This window comes from Balearica regulorum, chromosome 9 (assembly GCF_011004875.1).
Source record: "Balearica regulorum gibbericeps isolate bBalReg1 chromosome 9, bBalReg1.pri, whole genome shotgun sequence".
Lineage (NCBI taxonomy): Eukaryota > Metazoa > Chordata > Aves > Gruiformes > Gruidae > Balearica > Balearica regulorum.
The window spans coordinates 5915242-5933457 of record NC_046192.1 but is presented as its reverse complement, the minus strand read 5'-3'; the positions used below and the strand labels follow the sequence as shown (position 1 = coordinate 5933457).

At 48.0% G+C, this 18216-nt stretch overlaps 2 protein-coding genes and 2 long non-coding RNA genes across 7 annotated transcripts; 2 read left to right on the top strand and 2 right to left on the bottom strand.

Moving 5' to 3' along the window:
- Positions 1–419: 419 nt before the first annotated feature.
- On the top strand, positions 420–8030 carry LOC142602902 (uncharacterized). Of its 2 annotated transcripts, XR_012836731.1 has the most exons (4): positions 420–490; positions 2562–2688; positions 7610–7793; positions 7893–8030. It is a non-coding gene; the product is annotated as an uncharacterized LOC142602902 (long non-coding RNA). The 2 variants fall into 2 exon arrangements; XR_012836730.1 differs by lacking the exon at positions 420–490 and having other exon boundaries at positions 2292–2688.
- On the bottom strand, positions 2682–5552 carry LOC104634699 (G-protein coupled receptor 35). Its single transcript, XM_010301280.2, has 2 exons — positions 5366–5552; positions 2682–3753 (listed from the first exon to the last, which is right to left on the bottom strand). The coding sequence occupies exon 2, from the start codon at positions 3739–3741 to the stop codon at positions 2785–2787; it is 957 nt and encodes a 318-aa protein (XP_010299582.1). The 5' UTR covers positions 3742–3753; positions 5366–5552; the 3' UTR covers positions 2682–2784.
- LOC104634707 (G-protein coupled receptor 35) lies at positions 7563–12256 on the bottom strand. The gene is made up of 2 exons (XM_010301293.2): positions 11625–12256; positions 7563–8532 (listed from the first exon to the last, which is right to left on the bottom strand). Exon 2 carries the CDS (start codon positions 8493–8495, stop codon positions 7563–7565), a length of 933 nt encoding a protein of 310 aa, XP_010299595.1. The 5' UTR covers positions 8496–8532; positions 11625–12256.
- Positions 8685–17795, top strand: LOC142602901 (uncharacterized). Of its 3 annotated transcripts, XR_012836728.1 has the most exons (5): positions 8685–9429; positions 9588–9680; positions 11244–11443; positions 12595–13015; positions 15154–17795. It is a non-coding gene; the product is annotated as an uncharacterized LOC142602901 (long non-coding RNA). The 3 variants fall into 3 exon arrangements; XR_012836727.1 differs by having other exon boundaries at positions 8685–9680; XR_012836729.1 differs by having other exon boundaries at positions 8685–9680; positions 15119–16782.
- The last annotated feature ends 421 nt before the right edge of the window (positions 17796–18216 follow it).

The window sequence follows — 18216 nt, the reverse complement described above, 5'->3', positions numbered from 1 at the left end:
TTGTAAGGCAGATCTTGTGGTAGCTAAGTCTCCTCTCACAATCTCCAGTAGAGATTTAGCATTGATAATAGAGGACTCTGATGTATAATGGTAATAAATGAAGATTTATTTATAGATACAGTAATATAAGATATCTTTATTTTCACTTGCAAAAGAATGTTTCCTTTTTTGTTTTTGTAGCATTTGGTACAAACAACAAAAATATTACTTAATGATAACAGGGGTTGTGAAGTCAACAAATTTCTAATTCACAATAAGAAAAAGGAACACTTAATCTTTTAAATTTAGAACACGAATGGTGGGAGACCTCAGTTTGCTTCCTACAAAAATTCACTTCATGCAGCTCTATATGCGAATGCCTGTTCCAAAGAGATTATTATGAAAATTTTTATTATTTTGAAAAAAGATGAAGTCTATATGTGTTTTTGAAGACCCTCTGTGCTATTTCTGAAAACAGAAGTTCCCTGCTGAACACCACTTGTCTGGACATGTAAGTGATGCCTGTCATGAAGATTGACAGCATGCCATAAAGGAGAATGGGTTAAGAGGGACCCTAAGCCTCTTGTTCTCCAGGGGTAGTTAATTGCATCCTCTTTGTGGACAGCTACAAGGGTGATAACGCTCAGGCATCTCCTTAAGCAACAGATGGTTTTTAAGATCAGGCACTATTTGTCTCTTGTATCTTTTCCTGTCTTTGAAAACAGACTTTTAAAGGCAGATTGAGGTTCAAACAACAATGTGCAATGATTAAGTTGGTCACACACATGCACACACAGCCCTTTTGCTCTGCTTGCAGTAAAATACTAGTAATGCCAGAGCATAAATAATACATCAAAGAAGAAAATTAGGACATAAATGATCATCTGAATGACCTGAGCAGTTTAACTCATTTTTATGCCACAGTTGCTCACTGTACCTTCCATCATTCTCGGACCTCTGCCAAAGTATTGATATAAAGCAGGTAGATCTAATGTTTGCATGGGGAGTACTTTCTGTGAGGGGAATAGTTGTTTCCTATATTGTTTGGTGAATGTCAAGACAGTGGTTTCAGCATGTGGTCTGCAGACACTAGAAGGTGACAGGCCACTTGTAGGGGAACTATTTGTAAGTTGTCACTAAGAAAGTTGTCTATAGGTTTAAATGAGCAGAATATGGGTGTGGCTTCCCTGGAGGAATTTTTTAGGGGTTTACAAGTCAGAAGACACTGAAAGTCAAGGACCATGAAGCTAACCAAGATACAGCTATCACATGCATTTCAAAAACTTTCTAATGTTTCCCATGCTGACTTTAAGTTATTGAAGTGACTATGTGATAAAATGTTAGATGAAATTTCTGTGCAGATAAACATCAAGTAGTCACGTCCTGGCACTGGCTCCCCTCTCAGCCTAGCTTTCTCTTTGTGCTACTTCCTTCCAGTGCCCCTTTGCGGCTAAACTGTTTTGAGTGCTCTGGTGTCACTTCCCCATGGGGTGGGAGGATACATCGTGCATAGTCAGCAAGCAGGGATATTATAGAGGAATTTGGTACCTGCAAAGCCAGACATTAAAATCAATGCCTGATCCCGTATCCAGGTAGGGTAGATCAAGGGTCTCTGTAATTTGTATTGGAAAGAGTTAAATGTCTCAAAATGAGGTATAGGAGAGCTGTTGAACCCCCACCCTGCACTGTCCAAGCAGCTGAAAGAAAAAAAACCCAAATCCAAAGCAATGCTTCATCACGCAGGGAATGCTGAGAAGCCCTCGGCTGTGGATCTGCCCTGTCTCTGCAGAAGGGCCTTACACACTCCACTCTCACCAACCTCCCCTGAAAACTGTTCATGGGTGGTAAGGGAGGGATCAGGGCTGCATCTGCTCCGTGTTGCTTGCTGCTGTTTTCTGGGCATCAACACTCCTGCAGCATGAGGCTGTGACAACTAGGGCGGATGCAATCACCTCTCACCAGACAGGACACCCACTGAAGATTTGATCCCATTAAAATACAACAACAAACCTGTCACCAGGGCTTACGGTAGTCGCTTGGGTGAGATAAGATCTTCACAGCTTTATAATTGATATGCAGAATACGAAGGATCTGTTCTGTGGTCCACAATGCTTTGTGTAGCTCATTTTATCCACGCAGAAATGGCTTTATTTATACCCACAAATATTTTAGTCTCACAAATGCCAGGGCATTGCCACAAGCTAATACAAGTGTTCTATGGCAGCAATGGAGCAACAGACTCACGGCGCTAACTCCTGCGGTTTACTCCATGCACAGCAATAGCTGCACCTTGGTGATAGATATGAGCTTTGAAATGATATAGGTTGGCAGGAAACTACCACTGTACGGGCAAATTCTTTGATGTGAGCAGCACAGATGTGTTAGGTTTGGCATTGTAGTACAGGGGCTTTCTCTTGGTTTTTAAGTGACCATATATATTACAGTATTAGAAGTGGATTTGTGTATTGCTGTAAGGGTGCTCAGTTTCCTATGTTTAGCTGTGTGATACGTACAAATAAGCGCATGGCAGAAACAATAGCCTTATCTATTCTCCATACCACATGGCTTTCCCTCTGGACCAGGAGATGCCTGAAGCTGCGATACAACAGTCCAAGACAATAGTCAGAGCTGGAGTCAAGTCACTGAGGACAGAAGGACAAAATTCAAGTTAATATCAGACCCGTTGGAGGGGGTTGCCCCTTTTTGCAGGTATGCCTATACCTATAACGATTGCAAATACTGTAGGTGGTCCCATTCCCTCGCTTCAGCACTGTGGCTCTTAACACCTACAGTGCACTACACCTTTTATATCATGACTTGTTCTGTGGGTGGCTGTGACTCTTGGCTTTGGTTCGTCTTGGACCTCATTGATATACAAGTGGGGAACAGAGAAGAAAATTCCTGAAATTCCGTGGCAGCAAAGTAATAGCAAACTGCATCCAAACAGCAGTTAGAATTTGCTAAGCATGCACAGATCCGAACAGAGGCTCTAACTTCTGAGAGCAGAGAACAAGCTCCAGCAACATCCACTGCAAACCGCAAGAGCAGTGTGATGTAGAAAGGTGAAAAACATACAACGAACACACACAAATTCACAGAAACAATGTGGATTGCTTTCTGGATTAACGTTGTCTCATGGGGGCTCGTAGCCATTTTCTTTTTGAGACATTTGATGACTTGTACTGAGCAAAAAATCACAATCCCTAAGGGAACAATAAACCCAAAGATAATGGAGAATAACGTTAAATAGTTAGGTTCAGTAGACTCTTTCTGAAAGCACAAGTTTTCCTTTGCTTTATGAAATTTTTGATGCAAGTAGGAATAAATTATCAGTACTACCCAAAGAAACCCACAGATAGAAGCTGATTTCAGTGGGGATTGAAGAATATTTGATTTTAGAGGGAACTTGATTGCAATGTATCGATCAATTGCAATCAGGGTGATAATAAGGATGCTCATAGGCATGTTTGCAAAATAGATGTTCTGTATGGTGAAACAGAGATTGTCTACGGGATGGTCGTAGCTGGTAAAATATATCAGGAAAGGCAGGGCAAAGAGCAGAAAACTGTCTGCGACCATGAGGTTGATCATGTACACCCTGGTCTCGGTCCACCTCTTGAGCTTGCAGCAGAAGACCCAGAAAGCAATGATGTTCAGTGGGATCCCCAAAATGAGCACCGGGATGTAGACGGTAAGTTGAAATAGCCAAATATTCTGTGCAGTGTCATTCTGCAGCATATTGTTTTCAGTGCAGTTCTCCATGTTGGGCACTCTCTGCAAGAAAAGGATGCAGGCATGAGACCGCGCTCGGGGACCAGTCCTCTGGGCTGGGTCCTGCTGCAGTGCCCAGGCTGTCGTGGCCCTGCGGCCCCTCACACCCCTGCACTGCATGTGTAGGCAGCCCCTGGAGGGGCTCGGTGGCTCATCAGCACCATCTACCAGAGCAGCACTGTCAGCACCAGCTAACACAAAACCAGAGAGGCAACCCTCTCTTGCAGCTGTTACAGGGTTAAGCCTGCCTTGCCTTCCATCCAGTCCTGGTTTGCACAGTTTGGGTAATAGCAAAGGGTCTGCAAAGCAGAATGATAATTTTTGTGCTCCCTTATCTTTGCTGCTGCTGGGGTTATCAGAGAGCTGCTGGCTTTAGGGCAGCCTAAAGCAGAGCTGGGCAGCATTCCCCCTTTGCCTCCAAGGTCCTTGCCTTGCTGCTGAAGCCACCCCGTAGATTTGCTCTGGATCTTGCCAGGCTTGTGAACCTGCAGAGGACTCGAGCCCGTTCAGCCATGGGTTAGCTCAGGTGGCGTTACTCCTGGGGTGGTGGGTGGATGCCTGCTGCGGGCAGGCTACCCCCAAGCACAAACCTGGTCCTCTCGCTGCCGGACGCTGCGAAGGAATAGCTCAGCATGGGTACCACCAGCCCCAGCAGATAACAGGTCTCCAAAGAGAGAAGGGAAAGTGAGCACATGTGTCTGATCTCAACCTTCAAAGACGGGAAGCCAAAATGTTGCTAGGGCAGAAAACATGAATCCAAGAACTTAGACTATTCCCTGGAAGTCCTTTAGTATTTCAGAGCATCCGCTACCAGGAAGAAGGCTGCAGAGTATGAATTAGACTTAGTCTGCAGCTCATAAAGGAAGTGTTTACAGTGAGGCACGAAAGAAAAATGCCCAGATTCCTACAATCTCTTATAAATATATTGCCTTATAAGTCAGCGGCTTCTAAGCATCAACATCTAAACTGTAGTGAAAATGTTCAACTAACAACGTCTGGGAGATGGATCTGACAACCACGGAGGAAAGCGCAGCACCTGCCCTGGCGCCAGAACTGGTACGGCATTACTGAACCACAGGGTTACAGTCATTTTTAGAGTGGAATTTATGGAGGAACTAACACACAGCCAGTGTCCTAGCTCTCTTGGGCTGTCAGCCTCATAGGTCTTTGGCTGTACTATGCTATCACCTACCCTGCAGCCATTCCATGCCGTCCTACGGCGGTCATCCTACAGTGAAAAGCCAGTCTCTGCATGCATAGCACTGCCCCAAGGAGCAGCTGAGCCCTCCGGGCTGGGCTGGGCGTCCCAGCCCCATCGAATCCCGCATGTAAGCACAGAGCCGGTGGCGGTTCCCAAGATCCCATGCCGCAGCATGCCTGGAACCGGGTGTCTCCACGCTCACAGAAAAGGCATGGTAAGCAGCACTGCTGTGAAACCTCAGCGAGGGATGAAGACCCCCCCTGAATGGCAAATGGCTGCAAAACAGTGAGGCAAAACAGCTGTGAAAGCAGGAGGAAACCGAGGCATCTGTGTACCGCTGAGGATTATGTTAACAATCAGACAGCCCTGGCTAGCGCTTCAATTAAGAGGTGAGCAAGCACACCAAGACATTACCTGTTTCTTGTGGGGCTGTCAGGTGGATTTAGTCCTCGGAAAGGTTGCAGTGTAGATGCGGGTGTCCTGGCAGGGGAGGAGATCTGTCGAGGCCGTAGGTGCCAGTGCAAGGTGCTGCTCCGTGCACTGCACAGCTGCCTGGGAGCCTGCTGTTGACAGCTCAGGAGCGCTGAAACACAGCAATGAACTCTTGTTCCTCAAAAGTGCTTCATTTATCACCTACTTTTTGGGATGGTCGAGTCTCTGGTGCCCTCTATTGTTCGACTCAATCCGCTCAGTGCTGCACCGTCATTTTTCCCACTCTGTGCTCCCCCCACTCACCTCACACAAACTAGCAATTAAAATTTAATATTTTCAATCGTGGGAAAACATAATTTCTGAAATAAACCCCATAATGGTTGCAAATGGCCCTTCTGGCAGTGAAAAGTCCCCCAGGGAGCACAGCAGCCCACACAGCCGCCGGTGCGGTTGCAGAGCGTGCCCCAGGCCGGGGGGGGCCGATGGCCTTTCCGAGGGGACACGTCAACGCTCGTGCACTCTGTGACAGTGAGCCCAGGGTGAGGGGACCCAGCATGCTTCTCTTCGGTGCCTTTGCAAAAAGGGGACAGGTGTTATGAGCCTACTTGTCCTCTGCGAAGCAGCCAGGTGTCTAGCGCTGCTCATCAGCATCACTGGAAAGCCCAAGCTGGTAACCATAGTCACTACCAACTGGGCACAGGTGAGAGATACCAGTATGGCAGTGAGCACACCATAGGTGTCAGGACCTTTAAAAACATGTTTAAGAACGTGCCCCAGTGGTATTTTATAGTAATTTTGATGGCCTTACTTGTCTGTTGGCTGCAGCAGTTGCAGTTCCATCTATGTGAGCCAGCTGACAGGAGCCAGACTCTGACTCCCTCAGGATTTGTCCTATTAATTCCTGGGTCCTGAGCTGGTGGTTCCAAGGCGACCGCAGCAGACTGAGCAGCAGCCGCGGGCTCCCTGAAGGCCGATGTAGGTCACAGGGGAAACTGTGTAAGTGGGCAGGGAAGGCTCCTCCACACTCTCTCCTGGAGCACTCTGAGCATTGCCTGGGCAGAGCTCAGAGGCCATTTTGGAGATTTTTCAGTTTTTAGAGAGAAAAAAGCCCAGTCCTAGGGAGCATTTGAATAACATGTAAGGGGTCAATGCACTCCCAATCTCCCCTGACCTTTCTAGGCTGCTGACTCATGGACAAATGCATTTCCCCCATGGAAACGTTAGGGGTCTCAATGTGGGCAAGATGCAGCAACCTGGACCCAGCTGTGTCTCGCTGTGGGGTGATACTCCGACCCTGAGCTGCAGCCGGGAGGGTGAACCTGGGGGCCAGCCTGGTGCCACAACATAAACCCAGGGAATAGCAATGCACAGGTGGCAAAGGTCTAGACGGAGTTACAAGGCCTTCCCCATGGGTGGGAGCAGCGGCCCCGCAGGGATGGCCGCTGCAAGGAGGTGTCTCTGTGCCAGGGTTCTGCAGTGCAGCAGGAGAGGAGCCGGCAGGAGGACTCAGCTCAGAAATCTCCGGGACTTTGTGCCTTTATGGCACTGGACAAATCTTGCTTTCATCCTAAAAGTGTTCCTTCACATCTGTCTGACCCATTGACTTGAAGGGAAAGGGCAGTCAGCAGAGTCTAGGCTGTTTTGTACTTAGTAATATGCTGGTACTGCCTGAACCCTCCCAGCTCACCAGAGGAATATGATAAAAATAAAAATAAAATGGACTATTTTATTAATGCAAACAACCTGAAATACACAATGGGATAAAACATGCTATATTCTTTTGTACATGTTGACAATGAGGACGAATTGACTTAAGCTGCAAAATGAAATAAACCAGTGAGACATACATGATTCGCCTGTCTGCCTGTAAGAGTAACAAGCAGGTGCTGGAGGGTGGGTTGGAGACATGTTAACGGCCAGCGATTACATGCACACTTTTACACATCTCTGTGAAATAACTTATTTGTTTAATAGAAACATAAAGTATAAATCCCAATTAACTTAGTAATGCTAAACCTAACAAAGATCTCCCTAGAGAGAAAGAGCCATAGTTATCCAAATAACGCTGAAGCTGTGTCTTATCTTGATGTTACAGAGTTGTCCTGGGGTTTTTTGGGTTTGGCATTTTTTGTCCCCCTTGCTGCACACCCCCCCCCCCCCCCCCCCCCAATATCTTTCTTTAGCAAGTGTGTGTCTGCGAGAGGTGGATTTGATCTGTTTTTTCAGTGCTGAGTTTGGGCAGTGGAAAGGCTTCATAGAACTCCTTGGTCACAAAGTAGTAGCAGATGCTATCCAGGCAGCAGTTGGATGTGGCAATACACCTCGTCACAGAGGAGAAGTTCTTCATAACCTGGAGCAGGAAACAGGTAGCTCCGACACTCTCCATTATGAACCTGGCAAGTAGCCCAAGGTAGGCTGGTAAAAAGCATATTAGAAATACAATCATATTTGCATAAATAATGTGAACAGCTTTCTGGATTAATTTATCCTCTGGTGAATTTTTGTTCAGACGTCTCTTAAGGTTCCTGATTACTTCTATGGAGCAAAAAGTCAAGATTGCTAATGGAAGAGTAAAAACAAAGAAAATAGAAAGCAGCTTCAGAGCAGTGGGCATGGTGGTATCCTTCTGAAAGCAGAGATCAGCGTGTCTCCACCAGAGCTGCAACGTGGCACCGATTATCACAGAGACCCACAGAAGCCCACAGAGAAGGGCAGCCTTTGATGGAGACCTGAAGGTCCTGGCTTTCAAGGGGTGCTTTATGGCAATGTATCGATCGATGGCGATAAATGAAACGATGTAGATGCTCACTACCATGTTGATAAAATACATTGCCTCTGTAAACTGGCAGAGTTCATCTCGGGTTGACTTATTCCATAGCAAATAAGCCATGGAAGGCAAGGTGCAGATGACGAAGCAGTCTGCAAAGACTAAATTGATTACATACACCCTGGTTTCTGTCCACTTCTTTATCTTGCAGAAGAACACCCAGAGAGCAAGGGCATTAAATAGTGCTCCAAAAAAGAAAATGAGGTTATACAGAGCAAATTCAGTGAGACGAACATGGTGATATATTTCTAGGTTTGTGACATTGCAGTTGTTGGACACATTCATTGTCCCGATGTGTAGATGTTGTATGATGTTCTGAGTCCTGAAATGGGAAAAGACATGATAAGACTTTCCTCCTGTCTCTTAAAAGATGCATGGCTCCTATAAAAAAGAGTATTTAAGTAAATATTTACTTTGTTATGAATGTGCATTTTATTTACTTTGTTATGAATGTGAATTTGAGTCTACAAAGCTGGCCTTCTCAGTCAGCCTGTAACTGGGATGCATCCTTTGTCAAGCTTTGTTTATGTTTACTCAGTATATGAGTAAATATTTCAACGTACTCTTCCAATAGGACATGACAGACAGCCTTTATTAAATAGGGGAATCTTGAAGGGGGGAGCAGAATAGCACTTAGAAGAGCTCCTGTAGATAGCATGGGCATCCTGTGACAACATGAACACTAATTCCTTAAGCCAAGCTGTACAAATAAGATAAAATTACCCTTAGCTTGGTTTTGACCTAGGCAAGGATTGCAGCAACCACAGCTAAAGCCCAGCACAACCCATGAGCAAAAGCTCTTCTACCTGCTCAAGGCAGGCATCCTGACACCCCGGGAAATCTGTGAGATGCAAGTAGTAGGTACTGAGCCTCTGCCACATTGGCTATTAGATGTTTTGCAAGAGTATTGGTTGTGTGAAGACTGTGAGTTCATGGGCTGATAAAAATCAGCTTTCATGTGAGGTGCACACGGAACAATTCTCTGAACTGATGCTTCTGTGCTGATGTCACTGAATTTCTGCTTGCATCTAAATGCACTTTGGAAAGAATTTAACCTTTTAATTTAAAATAAGTTTTTTACCACTCTAACAGGAGAGTGATGTTGTGAGGGATCTGGTGAAATCCTACAGCTTTCAGACATGCAGGGACACTGTGACTGAACATGCCTGGTTAAGCAGTTATTTGCCTCTGCAAGCAATGCAGACCTTCTGGTCAGCTGGTGAGAGCACTGCCTGCAAAATCAGACTTCAGTTCTGAAGTAACTGATAAACACACAATTAACTCAATTGCTGTGGGGGATATGCAAGTGTATAGGGCACTAGTGGACACTGATGTGACTCCTGTGTAGAGCTCTCTTCCCAACTCTTGTGTGCTCAGGCCTGGGTTTCCCAACAGAGGCTTGCTGCTCGCTGCCCGCACCCTGGGAGGAAGCTGACAGCTATCGCCCAAAGAAAACCTCTCTGAACTACAGTAAGTAGCAGCAGGGAAACACCTCACATTAAGGGCCGAAGCTGCCACATCGTTATGCTCCTAACTGCACGAGGCAGATGTCTGCTGGCATGGCTGATGCTCAGTTTGGTTTTCATTGGCCCTGGTCGGCAATGCCAGCAGCAGCCTCCGTGCTGAAGTACAACGCAGGCAAACCACGCTGGTGGGCTCTGCAGCGTGAAAGGGCCCTGGCTGACACTGCCTTTGGAGCTGGAGATGTGGCCCAAATCCAGTTCCCAGCATCTGTGACCTGCCCCGGGGCTTTGGTGCAGCTCAGGGCTTGCAAGTGCTCCAGGGCAGGAGGCAGCCCAGAGACTGGGGGGAGGAGGGAGGAAACGAGCAGAGCATTTTAAAACAGGTCACATATAGCACGGATAGGGTATGGCTGAGCACAAAATGTTTTTAAAGAGATGCCATTTGATAAGCTAGCATATCCTGTGGCTGCTGGAAATGCTTAAGGTGAGGTAGGTGAGAAGGGTGCAGCATCAGAGGGGCTAGGCAGCAACCTACAGCTTTGAGAATAGGATGGAGACAGCTGTACAACAGCATCTTGCTGCTGCTGGAGGACAAGGAACGGGCTGGGGCTTGACACACAAGGTCACTAGTACTGTGGAGTGTGTTCTGCTTTCCCCCCCCCCACCATAGCCTGGGGAGAGCTGATCAGCAGCTGTCCCTCTCCATAGAAGCTGGTGACCAGCTGGGGAGAAGGCTAGGGCTGGGCTCATTTCCTCCAACAGCTCAAGAAGTAGCAGGCTCCTTCCAGACCCTTAACAGGGAGCTTGGAGGAAGAGGAGCAAGGCAGAGGCTGAAGGCTCAGTGGCAGTTGCAGTAGCACCGTGGTGGCAAGCACCCAGTGTGTTTCCCAGTGAGATGCCCATGGGGAAGCAGCTGCACTGGAGGGGGAGTCTTGTGTGTAAAATCCTCCTCCCGCCTTGTGGGGGGAACTCAGAAGTGAGCAGGTACCAGAGGAGCGAAGGGTGAATGTGGTGGGTGAAATGACTAAGGACATCATGGGAGCCAAGGGGGGGCTGCTGGGCTGGGGAAGGGACCTGGAACTGAGCAGAGGGAGAGGAAGAAGGAAATGGGGTGCGAAGGAAGGGGTACAGCATGGCATCTTCTGCATCAACTGCCTTCGAACCTGCCACCTCTATGGCAACTGCCCTGATTTTCACCAACTTTCCTATAAATTGAATGTGTAACTATCAGCAAAGATTTAATAAATATGCTGCACAGGTCTGAGAGTAGACTTGGACAGGGCAATACTTCACAGGGGTGTTAACCACGGGCCCTGGCAAGCTGACCTGGGAGGGAAGCACAGCCAGAAAGAGTGAGCAGACAAAGTGCCTCCGTGGCAGAAGAGCCCTAGGTGAGGCTCCTGCCACAGAACTTAAGCGAGGGGCTTTTCCTCTCTGTTTCCAAATAGCAAAAAGAAACCTGGAAACTGCCTGCTCTGACCTTGATGCTCTTGTTCACAGCTCTCTCAAGCACAATGATCTAAAGCACAGCACTTTTTTCTTTTTGTTTTTGAAACTTCTGTTCTTTCAGGCTCATCTATCACTGAATCCCTTGAAAACAGTAACATAGTCACCATAACCACAGAACTACTTTGAAAGACTGTGGAAGGGGATCAAGGGTTCACTTAGACAAAAAAGAAATCTTTTGGAATCACTCATTTCCCATGTTGGGATGAATTTAGCTTCCAGTTCCCAGCTGCTGTTAGGAAGTAATATGCTCTGATCTTTCAGGTAGAGTACCTGGAGAATACCTTGAAGTAAGAACAGAAACTGAAAGGCTCAGAGATCGCAACCTACTGCTTGGACCTCTGCATCACAGGGACTGCACTGCCCTGCAGAAACTGTCCCAGCCACAGCAGAACCCTGAGCAGCAGTTCACAGATAGCGAAAGGATAAAACAAAGTGATGTTACCTGTAGATTTAACGCCACAAGATCAGCAGCGGGTCCTGCCGGAGGTAGGGCATGTGGGGGCTGTGCAGCTGTGCAGCCTGGGCAGGAGGAGCAGGGCCAGCCGGTGGGGCTGGAGGATGGGCACGGGCTGCATGCACAGGGTAGGTGCCCGGCACCAACACCTCACTAGTACTTGAGGGTTTCTGTAGCACCTCCTCCTCCTGCGTAGGAGAAGATTCCATGTCAGTTTGGTCTTGAATATCAATCATCTGCTGAGCAAATAAATGGTGACAACACTTTCCAGTGAGGTCTAGCCTCACTAACCTCATCATTCAGGTTTTCTAATATGGTGCTTTCAACAGCTAGCAATGGTACTCAGCAACTGTGGATTTGAAGTGCCCTGCTGAAACTGAAGATAAGCAAGGCTAGGAGGATGTGATATCTGGTATTAGATCACCCTGTGCAGCTGGAGGTACAGGGACCTTCAGCTAAGTGCTGAATTGAGTCATGCTTGCACAGCTCTGGGCGGGGAGGTGGGCACACCGAGCAGTTTGGCACATAGCATAGACGCTCTCTAGGCTGGAGAAGGTGTCTTCAACTCTCCTCGGCTAGAGACTCCTGCACCCAAATGGCCCCTTGTGATGGATTTGGAGCCTGGGGCAGGGATGGAGCAGGAGATGGCCATGATGGGGCCAGCGGCAGGGCTCCAGTCTGCACTTCGGTGTGAGCACAGGTACAGCCAAAGCACCCGAGAGCTTCAGGGGGCAACCAAACCAAGGCCTCGGCATCTCACATGGGTGGCAGAGCCTCACTTGTTGGGCCCTGTGTTGACAGAAGTGAAAGGGTGAGAGAGACCTGTAAGCCCCAAAGGGTTCAGTGATGGGCTATTTAATTGGTGTCGATAATCAGTGTGCAATCTAGCTAGTAAGGAATTGTCTCGCTGCCCACTTACCCTTACTACCTGACCATCTGTAACACTTCTCCATTGCAGTGATGCTAATGGTGGCTGGCTGCTCATAAGCCAGCCTGATGGGTACTCTCCTGGCTGTGTGAGCTGTGAGAGACGAGAAACCTGCTGGCTGGAGCTCGGGGGTGAGAGCATGCAGGCAGTGGGGTGGTGAGCAAAGGACCTCAGGATGCTGATGTGGCCCAGGTGTCCCTGGCTCAGGAGGCACAAGGTGGCATCAAGCAGAGGAGGTGCTGCAGCACAGCTGTCCGGCAAGGCTGTGCAGGGGAGAGGACTCAACAGAACCTGAAGACCTACTCGCTCTGCTCTACCACAAGGCTTAGGCACCTTGCAGCAACACTATGACCACAGAGATGTGTGTGTTGATCACAGCCCTCAGGAGGCAACCAGGCTTCCAAAGCCCCCAGGTTGGTCTGTAACGGAGGACAAACGATCCGTGCATAAGGTAGGAGCCACGTAAAATGTCTCTGAACCACACGCTGATAGGACCCTCAGATACCATCTAGCATACGTGAGGTGCTGTGAAGGAAGAGGGCAGGGAAGCATGCTGATATGAAACACCGCAGAACCTCTTTGTGTTGCAGCATGAAAGAGGGACTGGAGGGTCACTGCAGATGTTTAAGGCCAGGAGAGACATGTCTAAGGAGAACCACAGAGGAAAGGCTGTGGGATCTGTTTGCCTGTGGTAGCTGCAGCTGTGTTTCCCAAACAGAGGCTGATGCTGTGAGGTTTTTTTGCCTCAGGATGATGGCCTAGTTCACAGAGAGGTTGAGGTTGGAAGGGACCTCTTGATGTTTACTCCAAGCCCTTGCTCAGACCCTGTTGCCCAGGGCCATGTCCAGTCTGGTTTTGCATATCTCCAAGGCTATCTCCACAAATTCTCTGGGTAACCTGTTCCAGTTATCGATCACGCTTTTTTTTCTTATGTTTAAATGGATTTTCCTGTATTTCAGTTTGTGCCCATTGCCTCTTGTCCTCTCACTGTCACTGCTGAGAAGATCTCTATCTTCTTTACTCCCTCCCATTGGGTGTTTATACACATGGATAAGATCCTTGCAAGCCTTCTCTTCTCCAGGCTAAACAGTCCCAGCTCCTTCAGCCTCTCCTCATATGAAAGGAGCCCCTTAATCATCTTTATCACCCTTCCCAGGACCTGCTCCAGTAAGTCCACGTCTTTCTTGTACTGGGGAGCCTAGCACTGGACACAGCACTCCAGATGTGTCTCACCAGTGCTGGGTAGAGGGGAAGGATCACCTTGCTTGACCTGCTGGCAATGCTCATGCTAATGCAGCCCAGGATGCTGTTGCCTGCCTTTGCTGCAGCGGGGCATTACCAGCTCATGGTCAGCTTGGTTTCCACCAGGATCCCAATTCCTTCTCTGCAAAGCTGCTTTCCAGCCAGTCAGCCCCAGCCTATACTGGTGCCTGGGGTTGTTCGTTCCCAGGTCACTTCCCCTTGTTGAACCTCATGAGGTTCCTGTCAGCCCATTGCTCCAGCCTGTCAGGTGCCTCTGAGCGGTGGCACAACCCCCGGGTGTATCAGACGCTCCCTTCGGTTTTATATGCTTTGCAAACTTGCCGAGGTGCACTCTGTCCTAGCGCCAGGCCATTATTCTTTGGCATCTCCATTTTTTGCCCCAGTCTCAAGCTCCAAGGGACTCCACTAGGGCATGGCCTCCAGCTGGACTTCATGCTGCTAATCACAGCCCTTGCAGCTTGCCAGTTCAGCCACTTTTCAGTCCACCTCCCTGTCCATTTATCTAGCCCATACTTCATCAGTCTGTCTCAGCAGGTATTATGGGAGACAGTAAGACTTTCAGCACTAAAGTTGAAATGAACAACATCCCCTGCTCTCATTTCATCCACCAAGCAAAGTTATCACTTTAGAGGCAGCTATCAAGTTGGTCAGGTACGATTTTTTTAAATCCAATCACCTTCGTGTCCTTAGTATGCTTTTAAATGGTTTCCAAGAGGATTTCATCCATCTCTTTCCCAAGGATCAAGGTGACGCTGACTGTCCTGTAGTTGTCTGGGTGCTCCTTCCTGCCTTCCCTGAAGATAGGGATGACATGTGAGTAAGTCAGCAGTGTTAAAAGGAAGAGCACACCGTGAGTGCCAGCTCACGTGCAGACCTGGCTGTAAAATAAATAAATGGAACCGGCTAAGCTTTTCAATGGAAGATGCCAGCTCCACCTCTGTGTGCTGCTGTCCAAAAATCGGGGTGTAGTGCCTGGGACAGGAGCAGTTTCAAATAGAAATGCTGCACTGAGTGTGCTTGCTGCAGCCCCTTGAAGCTGCAGAGCGGATGCACTGACTGAGAGGAAACAGAAAGACAGTGACACCCATCTTCCAACCGGGTAGACAAGGTTTTGAACTCAGAAATGCTACGTGGGCAAAAGCCACAGGCCAGTGGGGAAGGGACCAAATACCTCCCTGGGGGCTTTGCGAGGGGCGATGCTTGGGGCAGCAGCATGCTTCAGTGTCTGATGGTGTGGCATGATGGGAACGATGCAGTGGAAACCATTAAAGCACAGTGCTTTCCCTTCCAGGGGACACTTGTTGATAAATGTGTTTGTGTCCGCAGCGTGAGACAGCATCGAGATGAGTCACACGAGTGTCGCCTTTGCAGAACTGCAGCTGTCAGCCCCGGGAGCCAGACTGCACGCTCCTGAGAGCCCGCTGCCGGCGGCATCGCGCCCACGGCCCCGCCGTGATGGGGCCAGACACCCACCGTGGGGAGAGGCTGATCCCCTGCCATGGCTGTGCAGGTGAGCTGTCACCCACGCAGAGCTGGGGAGTCGGAGCCTGTTGATGCCGGTTCATCCACCATGGGTGTGGGGACAGAGATGGAGACGGGCTGGCCCTACGGTGAGGACTGATGTGCTCCACCCTGCGCAAAGGCTGGAAGTGGCCAGGGGACACAAAGACATGGCAGGAGAGGACCTCTGGGATGGTGGCAGCTACAGCACTGGGAGAAGTTAGGTCTGTGCCAGTAAGGCCGGCGGCACCAGCCTGCAAGTGGAGTGTCTAGCCTGGACCCAGGGATTAGTTCCTCCACAGGAGAAGGCTGTACATACCAAGTCATCCCGAGGACCTGTTGATTTTCCTGGCATTTTTCACCAGTCTCCTACCAAATTTGTGCTGGAGGATACTAAACTAACACAAATTACATCTGTTTGTGTTTTGCTAAAATATAGCACACTAAACAGGCCTAGATGATGCGGTTTGGGTTGTGGTGTGAAACAGGGGGGGAACGCCTACATGGGATGCTGCAGACCTTCACAAGACAGCCTGGGTGACCTTTGAAAGTACCACCTTTTCCATGGCAGCAAGGCAAAAACACTCTTATTTGTGTGGTTTTTTTTCTTCTCACCCCTCAGCCATGAACATCCTTTCCTACCTTATCAATTTGAAAGGTCACTTAGTTGTGCAATCCTTTGGGGATAGAAGGTCTTCACTTTTATTAAAATTCCAAATTCAAAGCTTAATTTATTTACAATTTCCATTCACATGTCCAAGGAGGAGAAAAACGAAGATGATGTAAGGATAGCACTGTTTGTAAAGCCAGCCATGCTTTATTCAAGGGCCGATTGCAGCAATACCCTACTTGTACAATGCTGTAGAAATAAATCATACAGGTGCCTCTGTTTTGAATGAATTTTACATATGACCTGCGCGCGTGCTGGAACAGATCATTAGTGCTCTTCAGGCTGCACACCAGCCTATTCAGCCTCGCTAATGTTGATGCTATAGACTCACATAATTGATTTCTTAAGCTGAAAAAAAACCCTTTGCTCCTATGTAAATATAAGAACCATTTTGTTTCTGAGCACCCTGTGCTTGGATGGAGACACCTGATGTTTCAAGAGCTCCAGCAGATTTTTTTTATCTCTTACTCTCAACTACAAGACACACACCAAAAAAAAAAAAAAACAAACCCCAAACCAAAACCCCAAAGTTTTTTGCTAATGGGAAGCAACAGAGGAGAGCGGAGATAGGTCTGGTAATTGTAACACATGCTTGCCTGACCTTGTCCTGCTCCCAAAAGAACAAATCAGTTTATCCTCTGCTTTCACCAACCGGTCTGTAATTTGCCTGTAGTTATCCTCCCCATTTCTACATTTGAACAGAGGTGCGTTCAGACTGGGGGGAGCATTCACTCCGGCATTGTGGCACATGTGAATGTTAGAGGCTTTTGCTTCTATTTTTGAATTTTGCCCATGGGGTTTTTTTTGTTCCTGATCTTCTAAGAATTACTGGCAGAGGCTAGGTTGAAATGTATGCACCCTGATTTCCTGAAATAAAAGTGTTCGTAAAACTTGCTGCCCTCTGGATTGCCTGTCATCCCCCACGCTTATTTTTCCACTTGTCTTCTAAACTACATTACATCTTGTTTTTTTATAAATGCGGATGAGAACGCGCAGCGTAGCTGAGAAATGGCTCCGTTGCCCCATGTGGTGGTACTTTTCTACAGGACATACAAGCACGCCGCACTGCGCCCATCCCCGCTCTGCACCAGCTAACGGGGGGCACGGCACCCCACTCCCCGCTGCCTGGCCCGGGGTGCAGGGCTGGCTAATCAGCACAGCATCAGCCTCTGCGGTGCTGAGGTGGTTGGTGGCTCCGGCGCAGCGCTGCTCAAGACTATGAGCTAACCTGGAGCTAGCTGTACACCCGCAGGCAGGCAGAATGGAACAGAGAGAACAGCACAGATGATAAAAAAACGGTCAAAAGCTAATGATATAGGGCCAGTTTCTCATTTTCAAAGTCACCACTCAGGGTCCCGTGTCCTCAAGTGATCCTGCCTTTACAGACAGGTGGCCCTGCCCTGCCATACAGACTCGATACGTCATTAATCTGTGAAATTGTGAAACTGTACTGCAGGACGCCAGAGGCGGAAAAGCAGTCAGAGCGTTCACAGAGGTGCAGAGGGAAGAGTTTTCCATAAACATGCATTTTTTTTCAGAAAGAAGATGATCCCATCATTTAAGAACTAGCAATGAAGCGGCAAAGGAGAGCTGACAAATCAGATAGATAGATACAAATCCATCTCGCATCACTTGTGAAAGGTGATAATGCATCTGTGCCAAAAAGCTGCTGTTTTATCACAGATCTTAAAAACATTCATGACCAAATGTTTCATCTTATCTGTTTGCATTTCCTGAAATAGAAAACAAATTTAGGAATACAGTTTAATAATAAGTTTAATAAATGAAATTTTAGGAATAACTTGTTCACCCTTTGATTCAATATTTTCAGACGCTAACTGACTCTCGAGATGGAGGTTAAACAGAGATTATTAGTGCCAAGGAGTTATATTTTAATCTCTTCTTCCACCTTGCACGGACACAAAGCAAGGAGAAGGTGCTTTGGGCAGTTCAGCTCCAGGGTCTGCAAGTGGAATTTAATTTTGAGCTTGGCTTTTGGTGTCTCTGTCTGAGGGAGCGGAGCTGAAAGCAATGCACCCACAAAGAGCTACTGATTTGCACCAAGGCATTTTCACTCTTAATCACTCATTTACTCTGTCATCCAACAACTCATCACCAGTGAGAATTCAACGCAGCACGACACTTAAAACCCCTGCCCTCATGCCACAGGCAGCCTTTTGTCCCGAGCCCTGAAAATGTGCCAGCTTTGCCAGCATACC

Excerpts from the sequence above, each read along its gene's own strand:
- LOC104634699 (XM_010301280.2), bottom strand. The coding sequence starts at position 3,741 with ATGGAGAACTGCACTGAAAACAATATGCTGCAGAATGACACTGCACAG.
- LOC104634707 (XM_010301293.2), bottom strand. The coding sequence starts at position 8,495 with ATGAATGTGTCCAACAACTGCAATGTCACAAACCTAGAAATATATCAC.